This window comes from Bubalus bubalis, chromosome X (genome assembly GCF_019923935.1).
Source record: "Bubalus bubalis isolate 160015118507 breed Murrah chromosome X, NDDB_SH_1, whole genome shotgun sequence".
Lineage (NCBI taxonomy): Eukaryota > Metazoa > Chordata > Mammalia > Artiodactyla > Bovidae > Bubalus > Bubalus bubalis.
In genome coordinates, this window is record NC_059181.1 from 114,112,818 (window position 1) to 114,123,730 (window position 10,913).

At 52.1% G+C, this 10,913-nt stretch overlaps 1 protein-coding gene across 1 annotated transcript; it reads left to right on the forward strand.

Annotated features, from left to right (window-relative positions):
* The first annotated feature begins 4,565 nt into the window (after window positions 1-4,565).
* Window positions 4,566-8,202, forward strand: LOC112582263 (melanoma-associated antigen 10). Its single transcript, XM_025276718.3, has 4 exons — window positions 4,566-5,527; window positions 6,504-6,584; window positions 6,731-6,792; window positions 6,867-8,202. The coding sequence occupies exon 4, from the start codon at window positions 6,926-6,928 to the stop codon at window positions 7,718-7,720; it is 795 nt and encodes a 264-aa protein (XP_025132503.2). The 5' UTR covers window positions 4,566-5,527; window positions 6,504-6,584; window positions 6,731-6,792; window positions 6,867-6,925; the 3' UTR covers window positions 7,721-8,202.
* The last annotated feature ends 2,711 nt before the right edge of the window (window positions 8,203-10,913 follow it).

Genomic DNA, 10,913 nt, shown 5'->3' on the forward strand with positions numbered 1-10,913 from the left:
GGTATAGGACCGAGGTCCTCATTTTCTTGCTGGCCATCAGCCAAGGATTGCTCTCAGCTCCTAGATACCACTTACAGTTCCTTGCCACGCAGCCCTCTTACAGGTGCTCTCACATGGTAGTCTACTTCATCAAGGCCAGCAAGGGGAATCTCTCTAATGCAGGGAAAGCCTGGCCCTCTTTTGTAAGGATCACCTGGTGAGGTCAGAATCACCCAGGATAATCTCCCTTTTGATTAAGTGAAAGTCATCTGATGAGGGACCTTAATTATATCTGCAAAAATTCCTACACCTTCCCCACACACTATTGTTGGCAAACAAGTAGTCCATTCCACCCATACAACATACATTCAAGGAGAAGGGATTATACACGGACATATATACCGGGGGCGGGGGGTGGGTAGAAAACTTGGAGGCCATATAGAATTTGACCTACCACAAACGAGCCCTATCTGGAACCTCGACTCCACCAGAGAACAGACATCTTAATTCCACGTTGCTCCAGTTACTTCTTACTAGTGACTAATTATTGCTATCCAGCAACTTGGGATTTTCTCCTCCTAGCAGGCTATCACCTAAATTCTGTGAGGCTTAGTTTCCTGGCGTCTGGAGAAACAGAGAATCTGGCCCCTGTCACTGGCCACTGTACGCGCCAGCATCCACTGGGCTGTGATGTAGCAGTACATCCCATGTGGCCCTCAAAGACAGCACATCTTCATGCTGGCTTCCAATGAGGTGTCATCATCCTAGCCTGGTTCCTAGCTACACCGTCCACAGCAACATCCTTTGGAGGGTGACTTTTTCTTTCTCTGCCACAATCACTACTTCTTCTTGGGGGCACAGGTAAATTCAGCTGCTTTCCTATGCTACTTTAGTGCCACAGGAAGCACAGGGGGCTGCCTCCGGCAGCAGAGCCATGCTGGTGGGAGAGGACTTCTAAGACTGAACACTGCTCAGGGTACAGTCCAGCGAAGGATCACAAGTTCCTCTGACCCGGGATTTCTATCATCCTCCCACCTTTGACCCTAACTCCTGGGGTGAGGGCATAACACATGGGTCTGCTGGTCAACATCCCCCAGATATCCTGCCACAGCCGAAGGATGAGGATTCAGGGAGAATTCAAGGTTTGTTTCAATCCGATCTGGGATCTTCAGATGGGCACTCCATAAAGTCAACCTCTGCCTCTTCCATTCACTGCTGTATGCACAGGGCTGGCACAATTTCTTGGATTTCGAGGAATCACTGGGATGAGCAGCACAATCAGAAGTACTTGAGTGAGAAGGCAGAGCAGCCAAGATTGTGCTCAGCATGCTGCCAGTGAGGGCTCTCATCCTGAACAGAGCAGCAGGCAGCACCCTTGTCTCTGGGCACATGAACTGAATCTGAGGAGCCCGATGTGGACTGCAATTGCTACCACAAGTGCTGGGCACCGAGGGCCCCGTTCCAGGCAGTGACGGTCTCAGGATGTGCTAGACGGGTCTCTAACTGCCTGGGGAGTGGCTGGTGCACGGATCTGGATCTGGGCCGCCAGGAGGTGGATGATACAGCAGGACTAGCCTGGTTTCTGCAGCTTCCCAGGTGGCACTAGTGGTGAAGAACCCGCCTGCCAATGCAGGAGACATGAGAGACGAGGGTTTGATCCCTGGGTCAGGAAGATCTCCCATGGAAGGAAATGGCAACTCACTCCAGTTTTCTTTCCTGGAGAATCCCATGGACAGAGGAACCTGGTGGGCTACAGTCCATGGGTCACAAAGTGTCGGACAGGACTGTAGAGACTTAGCACACACACAGCCTGATTCCAACTGCGGACTCTTGGAGGGAGTGAAAGTGAATTGAATCACAACCGGAACCTGATACTGCTGAAGTAAAACCCAGTGGAACACGAGGGCACAGAAGAAGGACTGGGCATCACTGCAGCCTTGACATTTGCTAAGCTTCAGGCTTCCCTGGTGAACTGATGTTTTTGAACTGTGGTATTGGAGAAGACTCTTGAGAGTCCCTTGGTCTGCAAGGAGATCCAACCAGTCCATCCTAAAGGAAATCAGTCCTGAATGTCCATTAGAAAGACTGATGCTGAAGCTGAAACTCCAATACTTTGGCCACCTGATGTGAAGGACTGACACATTGGAAAAGACCCTGATGCTGGGAAAGATTGAAGGCGGGAGGAGTAGGGGACGACAGAGGATGAGATGGTTGGATGGCATCACTGACTCGATGGACATGAGTTTGAGTAAGCTCCGAGAGTTGGTGATGGACAGGGAGGCCTGGCGTGCTGCAGTCCATGCGGTCACAGAGTTGGATACGACTGAGTGACTGAACTGAACCGAACTGATTCCTGAGTCTGTAAAAATATCCACCTGATACACCAGCCAGCAAATGCCCGACCTTTCTTTAAAAAGTACTATCTCAACAGATACAAAGAAGAGACTAAATATAGGACTGGAGTATGAGATAGATTGAAACATAAGAATAGCAGATACTCGAACAATTTAAGTATATATATGATGGCTCAATGGTAAAAGAATCTGCCTGCAATGCAGGAGATTCAAGAGACTGGAGTTCAATCCCTAGGTCAAGAAGATCCCCTGGAGAAGGAAATAGCAAACCACTCCAGTATTCTTGCCTAGAGAATCCCATGGACAGAGGAGCTGGTGTGCTACAGTCTGGGCTGCAAAAAAGTTGGACACGACTGATGCAACTGAGCAGAAGCAGTGTAGCCCAAGAATTAATATATAGCTAAAAATCCAAACATACACGCACATATACATGTTGAGTGCATACATTGTGGTTTGTGCATGTATGAGTATATAAGCACTGCTGCTGCTGCTAAGTCCCTTCAGTCGTGTCCGACTCTGTGCGACCCCATAGACGGCAGCCCACCAGGCTTCCCTGTCCCTGGGATTCTCCAGGCAAGACCACTGGAGTGGGTTGCCATTTCCTTCTCCAATGCATGAAAGTGAAAAGTGAAAGTGAAGTCGCTCGGTCGTGTCCGACTCTTAAGCGACCCCATAGACTGGAGCCCACCAGGCTCCTCAGTCCATGGCATTTTCCAGGCAAGAGTATAACCATTTTTCTTTTTTAAAGTCACTCAGTCGTGTCTGACTCTTTGTGAACCCATGGACTATACAGTCCATGGAGTTCTCCAGGCCAGAATACTGGAGTGGGTAGCCTTTTCCTTCTCCAGGGGATCTTTCCAACCCAGGGATCGAACCCAGGTCTCCCGCATTGCAGGTGGATTCTTCACCAGCTGAGCCACCAGGGAAGCCCAAGAATACTGGAGTGGGTAACCTATCCCTTCTCCAGCAGATCTTCCCAACCCAGGAATTGAACCAGGTCTCCTGCATTGCACATAGATTCTTTACCAACTGAGCTATGAGGGAAACATATAATCTACACACATATATACATACAAATCTGACAGACACCTCATAGACATGTGAAATGTATTCACCAATATGAATGAGGATTAAACAGTGAAAAGGACAGCACTCCCACAGGATCAACTCTTATGGCTGAATGGTGAAGAACTGATGCTTTCGAACTGTGGTGTTGGAGAAGACTCTTGAGAGTCCCCTGGATAGCGAGATCAAATCAGTCAGTCGTAAGGAAATCAACCCTGAATACTCATTGGAAGGACTGATGCTGAAGTTGAAGCTCCAATACGTTGGCCACTTGATGTGAAGAGCCAACTCATTGGAAAAGACTCGGATGCTGGGAACAATTGAAGGCAGGAGGAAAAGGGGACAAGAGAGGATGAGATGGTTGGATGGCATCACAAACTCAATGGACATGAGTTTGTTCAAACTCTGGGAAAGAGTGAAGGACAGGGAAGACTGGCACGCTGCAGTCCATGGAGTTGCAAAGAGTTGGACACGATTGAGCAAATGAACAACCACCAACAGGTAATATTATCTAATCATCAAACCAAGGGTTCCCCTAAATCACCTGCCATGACTCAGCCTCTTCACCTAAAACCAAATATTTTATACAAAATGTTTTCCAAGTATGGTGACTGCTGACGGGCCCCCACAGGAAGATGTGTGGTTCCCTGTGCTCCCACATGGTCATGGGCACAGCAGGCCCCCATCCAGCATCTGTCCTGGGACTGTAGCCTTCTCTCGAGTGTTAAGGAGGCCCCCTCCTGAATGAGGATGAGGGGGTCCAGTCACCCCGCAACAGAGGTTCTCATAGAATACAATTCCATTCCTACTGGGACTCCTGGAGACCCCGGTCCGGGCTGTCAGGCCAAGCCACGCCTCCTCCACTACTTCCTCAGTGACTCAGGGAGTCAGAGTCGGTCTGAGGGCACAGTCTCATGTGGACAGAGGGAGGAGCCCACATCCTGCAGAGACTCGAGGTGAGGACCGAGGGTCCCCAAGGGATGCATGTGCCGCCCTCCCAACAGCCATGGGGGACCATGGGGTGTGGCGTCCAGATGTGACGTCACTGACCCCGCTGGGAGGGGAGAAATGAGGGCCTGGGTCACGGAGCTTGCATTTAGGTCAGCAGAGTGAAGGAGCCCAGCTGTGCTAGGAGTCAAGGTAGAACCCTGAGGGGGGCGCTGGGAGTGCAGGACATACAGATCGTCACTGCTTTTAGCCCTGGGAGACCCCGACAGGCTTGTGGGAATGAGCCCCCTCTCCTGCTTGCCTCTCAGGGGTCCTGGCTTAGGGGGATGCTGGCTCTAAGGTGAGCAAAGTTGGCAGCTGAGGGCGGTGCCTAGGTGAGCTGGGAGTCAAGGTGACAAAGAGAAAGATGGTTGAGGAACCCCTGTGGGATCATCTCAGCTTTGGGAAGCCCTGGGCTTGGAGCCGTGATATCATGTCCACAGTCTCCTCCCAGGGTCTCAGGGCAGTGAAGGCCTTGATGTGAGGGTCCTGCTTCGGGTCAACATAGGGACATCCCCGGACCTGCCAGGGCTCAAGATGAGGGCCTTGAGGGAGGACACAGGTAACCCCACAGGTCCTGGCACCTGCTGTCAGCCCTGGGAGAGCCTGGTGGCGGCATGAGCACAGGGTCGCAGAGACACTGGAGACTTGATATAAGGGAGGGGCCTCAGAGGGTGAAGGGGAGGATCTTAGGTTCTGAAAGAGTCTGGGTGAGGACCCTGAGGGAGGTCTGTGGGGACCCTGGCCCTGGGATAGGTTGAGCCCAGCATGCGTGGTCTCACTTCCTGATATCCGGGTCTCAGCCTGGGGTCCTGAAATAAGGGGCCGACTTGCTGACATCCGGGTCTCAGACTGGGGGCTTCGCATATGGGGCGGAGACCCAGGTGGGCCAATTCCCAGGTCCTGTGGTGTGTCAAGTTGAGGACGCTGAGGGAGGAATAGGGTATCGTGGACCACAATCAGAGGAGACCTCAGAGTAGCCCGTCTCTGTTATCAGTCCGGGGTGTCCGTGGGATAGAATGAGCGAAAGAGGCGTGGCCTGACTTCCTGACATCCGGTTCTTGGAGAGGCGGGCCCTGGTATAAGGGGCCGGGGCTTCAGTTGGGGAGACGCGAGAATCCCAGGTCCTGACTGGACGCAAGGTGAGGTGCCTGAAGGAGGACTGCGGGGGTCCCTGCGTGAGGCCCGACGGAACCCCACAGATCCCCGCCCCGGTAGTTGGCCCTGGGAGCCGTTGTGGTGAGACGAGCACACTAAGCCTGTCACACATGCAGGCCTCAGAGAAAATGGGGACTTGGTGTGAGGAGCCGGGCCTCAGGTAGGGAGAGGACAGAGCCCAGGTCCTACCGGGAGTCAAGGTGAGGACACTGAGGGAGGAGGGGAGCCCGACCCCAGAACAGAGGGGACCCTGGTAGTCCCCGGGCGGGATAACCATGTGCAGGATTTCCTGACACCCGGGTCTCAGAGAGCCTGGGGTCCTGGTGAATGTGGCGCAGTTCCAACATGGCGGACGGGACAATCGCGGGTCCTGCCTGGAGTCTAGGCTCCATGCGGGGAAGGACTGAGGCTGTTAGACCCTAAGGCAGGGAGGGATCCTTGCTCTTGCCCAGGGGGCTGGCACGGGGGCCGGTCTTGGAGGCCCCAGAGCGGGGTGAGCAGCTTATTCACCTCTTTCTTAGGGGCCTTAAGGTGAGGTGTTCTGGTGGAGGGCGGAGGCTTCAGGTCTGCAGAGGCTAGACTCCCCGGATACCGAGGGAGGTCTCAGCAGACACCCGCCCCTCTGTTCAGTGCTGGGAGGCCAGGTAGGACGTGAGGAGCGGTGACCCAGCATCTCTCCAGCCTAGGAACCGCGGGAGGCCCTAGGCAGGTGGGGCCACATATCAGGCCCCCTGGAACTTTGTCCAGATGTGGCTCTTGTTCTGAGCTTCCCTGGAGGCCCCCAAAGGGGGAAGGTCCAGGCCATTCCAGTGGAAAAGTGAGCACTACACGTGAGCCCCAAAGGGACTAGCCACCCCAGATCTGGGGGGACCTCACAGAGTCAACCCCTCCTACCAGCACAGAAGGCCTAGGTCTGTGCCACAGTCTACCCCTGAGGTGCCCCCTCCATTTGTCTCACAGGGGCTCCAGGAACCAGGAGGAGAAGACTGAGGTCTGAGGTCTGTGTTCTGAGGTCACAGGAGTACCAGGAGTCAAGCTGAGGTGGGTGTCCTGAGTGTGCACAGGGGTTCCCCATCCCAGAACAGACGGGACCTCAAAAGACCCTAATCCCCCCACCTTGTCAGCCCCAGAATCTCAGGCTATACTGCCTGCACCCTGAGCCGGAATTTGTCTTCCTCACTTGACAGGGGACTGACCACCAAGGAGGAGCGCCCCTGTAACGCCCAAGAGCAGCCCTCAAGGAAGACCGGTAAGTGGACTCAGTCAGAGCCACCCGTGGCGCATTTCAAAACTGAGACCATTTACACTCTCTCTCTTTCCCAGGTCAGTGGTCTCCATTTTCCCCCTGCCACACCCGCACTGGGCACAAGACCCCAGTCATCATGCCTGTGGTCCCAACAAATGAGCTCTGCACTTCTGAGGAAGACCTTCAGGGCCAAATCCAGGCCGAGGGCCCAGTGGAGGCGCAGCTCCTGGGGGCTGAGGCGGAGGATGCCTCAACCCCTCTGGCCTCCTTGCCTCCAGTCTCATCTTCCTCTGCCGCTGCAGATGCGGAGACCTTGCTTATGCAGGCTCTGAATAGGATGACGACTCAACTACTGGAGTTCCTGCTCCTCAAGTATGGCACCAAGGAGCCGATTTTCCAGGCTGAAATGCTGAATATGGTCCTCAGGGATAACCAGGCCCACTTCCCAGTGGTCTTCCGTAAAGCCACACAGTACATGCAGCTGGCCTTTGGCCTGGATATGAAAGAGGTAGACCACAGAGAGCACATCTATGTCATGGTCCCCACCCTGGGCCTCACCCTCAATGAGATGCAGAGGGATGAGCAGAGCATACCAAACGCTGGCCTCCTGGTGATGGTCCTGAGTCTGATTTTCCTAGCAGGGGACCAGCTCAGTGAGGAGAAGGTCTGGGGAGTGCTCAGCAAGATGGGGGTATTTCCTGGGGTAGAACACTGCATCTTTGGGGAGCCCAAGGAGCTGCTGACCCAAGTGTGGGTGCGGGTGGGATACCTGCAGTACCGGCAGGTGCCTTACAGCCACCCTGCTCGTTATGAGTTCCTGTGGGGTCCCCGGGCCTATGCAGAGACCAGCAAGCAGAAAGTCAAGGACTTTCTGCGCAAGATCAAAGGAAGGGGTCCCAGGTTCTTCCCACCCCGGTTTGCAGAGGTGTGAGGGAAGAGGAAGAGGGGCCCTGAGCCAGAGCAGCAGCCAGGCTCCTTTCAGGCCCACATCCAGCAGCTTGTCCTGGGGGTAGGAAGGGAGGCTGATCCTTCCCCCTGTGTTTGAAGAGGGAGCATTCAGCCTTCTCAGTCGTGACGGCTGGGAGAGTTGGGGGAACTGTTGTGTAGCATCTTTGGCTTCCTGTTCTCTATAGTAACATGGAGATCCGCTTCTGTTTCCTTTAGAAATTTTTCAAATGTTATTCCTTTTAATAGAAGGCCTAATGAGCTTCAGTGGCCAGCTATGTCAGTAACGTTGATCACAGTGTGTTTGTGCTCACCAGTTCAAGAACAAGAGTTTTGCTGTTTTGTAAAAGTGATTGTGAACCCTTTATTTTGTCACTCTGAACAAGATTACATGGACTTGGAATGTAACTATTTTGGAAATATGATATTACTTAGTAAGAATTAAGAAATAAAATGTATTTGAGGTGAGTTCCTCTGTACTTCTTGTCTGTCATTTTATACAGCTAAACTATCACTGTTCAATTGGAGTTTTTCAAGTTACTATTTAAGAAATTACAAAAAGCCTGATTTGACTTAATAAGTGTCCCTCTCTGGCTCATTTATTCCACAGACCTTCATGGAGCCTGTGCTCTGTGGAAGGCCCTGTGTTAGCAGTGGGAACACTAGAAGCAGGACACCCCATCACCTAGAGCGATGATCTAAGAGCTGAAGTCACATGAGGAAGGTGGACAGACATCTCCCAGTTCCTAAGAACAAGGCAACCAGGGGCAGGGTCCAGGAGGAGCACTTGAGTGTTGGTGCCTGGGCCAGGGTGGTTTGGGGCTTTGGGAAGCTGGGTTCATTCTGTGGGAGGTGATTGTGATGAGGGTGGATGGTGGTAGCAGCCAGAGTTATACACAGTGTCTTATGGGTGAGAAGAAAATCTGAAATGGGACATACAACACTAGAAGATCCTCTTCTGTCCTAGATAAATTTCCTGGGGCAGGAAGAGATGTTACACTGTGGTCAGAAACAGACACCTGTCTATGCTGCTTGATCTAGGTACACCAAAAATTTGCAAAATGGGGAGGGGTGAGTGGACTTTGGTTTGCTGCACAATCTACTCAGTCTTGGAGAATATAGTTGAAGACGACTTGGTAAGCAGCCCCAAACTTTTGGTAGGCTTTTAATGGAGTGTCTTCTTTGAAACTGGTGGCTGTGCACTTAACCTAATGGAGGAGCTTATCCAGGTGGTCAGGCCCTAAAGCCATAGATGAGGAGGCGTTATGGAAACCACAGTGGCAAAATCTGCACTGAACCTGAATTCACACACCTCAGAATTCTCCTTGGAGGTGAAAAGTGCGGCATTGTGCGTATCCTAGCTAGATTTTATGAATAAAACTCCCACTGCCCTTGTTCTCTCACTGTCGCTTGCCTGATATCTGCCCTCATGAAGCGCATGGCTGTCGCGGAGCCTAAGGGCACCTTGCAGGTGCTCAGGCAAGTCCCATCGTGTGGAGGCAGCCGGGCCTCCCGGGGGAGACTGTGTCTGGCTCAGGAGGCAGGGGCACATCCTCAGCTCGCTGAGACTGGGCAGCATCACTGCAGAGGGAAGGGCAGAAAGAGCACTGGAGGGAGCTGGGGGGACCCCTCCCTGACATTGCCAAGACCCTTGGAAACTAAATCAAATCTTGCATTTGAAAGTGCTGATGATACAGAGTTTTGACTAGAAACAGAAGGAAATTCAAGGCACGTTGGGATTTCTCAAAAACTCCTCAACACACAAAGGGAATCGTCTTCATCGCAGGCTACACCCACTGGCTGCTGTCTCTTGAGCACCGAGCACACGGCAGGGCAGGGGAGAGACTCCAGGTCCTTGTTCAGGTCTCTTCTCCCTCTGCTTCCTGGAAGCTGCCTGCAGGGAACATGGGATCCTAGGTAAACCTCCAACAGTTTGGGAATAAATACATGACCAACTCACGAATTTAAATACAAAGAAAAACACTTTCTATATAAGTAACAATAGCATGTTGTTTGGGAAAAAAGCATCCCATTTGTGCTGATATCTGGGGTGGAAAGATATTCTGGAGGAAGGCGGTGCCACTTCATGGGTGCCACTTCATGGCACTGAGGTCCCAAGAAGCTGGAAAGGCTCCTTCCTGACTGACTGATGGAAGCTCTGTCCAGGCGCCGTCCATGCAGGGCCAAGGTGAGGACCTGGGCTCCTCCCAGTGGCACTGATCTCGTGAGGCAGCAGTGAGTGGTTGAGTGAAGTGACATCTTAATTCCCTGCCCAGGAATTGAACCTGGGTAGCCTGGATGAGAGCCCGGAATCCTAGCCAGGAGACTAGCAAGGGCTAGAGGCTGAACGCTATTGTTTCATGGATCATTGCCTCCAGTGAAAAATGCATTTATCACAGAAGCAGAAACTGTAAATGCAGGCACGAGGTTTATTATTAGAAACATAGCACGACAAGTGGGAGAGCACATAAAGAAATGGCTTAGTTGAGACAGAAGCAGGCAGAGACGCAATCCTGGAGAGAAAGAGTGTGGATGTCACACCTGGTGAGCAGGAGCACAGTCAGGAGGCGGTAAAACCATTTATATGAGGCAGTCGTGGATTTTTGTCTTCCTTCAGGCCTATCATCTGGTTTCTTTCTCTACACCTGACCTCCCTGGGACACTCCCCTGCATTCGTACATACACCCCTCAGCCAAGACGGACCTCGAAGTGAAGGTTTCCCTGAGGAGCAAGACGCATTATGGTCTGGCATTATCCCTTGACTTTTGAGCCACAAGGAGCCTTGCTTCACATGTCTGATGTCTCCCTTGGTACAAAACATGGAGGAATGGAGATCCTTTTATCCTTTACTCAAACAAGGTTTTGCCCCTCTTTGTCCTTGCCATGACTGTTACATTTAGGTATTTATAAGAGACAAACACTGGCTATTTACTCTATCTATATTGTTTTATTCATTTCAGAGAGCAAAGAGGAGGCTGACTGTAAGTGCCTCAACTGTAGGCATACTATCTCTTGGCACAGGGAATACTAACATTTGTAAGTATCCCGCATGAAGCCGACTTCTTTGTGCCCCATGAAATGCAAACTGGAGGCCAGTTGAAAATGTCTAACTTGGAGCCCATCCATCCATATTCCTCTGCCTTACCGTGTGATGCATAAATACTTTCTTCTTTTTTTTT

What these genes read in the sequence shown, in the direction of transcription:
- LOC112582263 (XM_025276718.3), top strand. Translation starts at nt 6,926, where the DNA reads ATGCCTGTGGTCCCAACAAATGAGCTCTGCACTTCTGAGGAAGACCTT.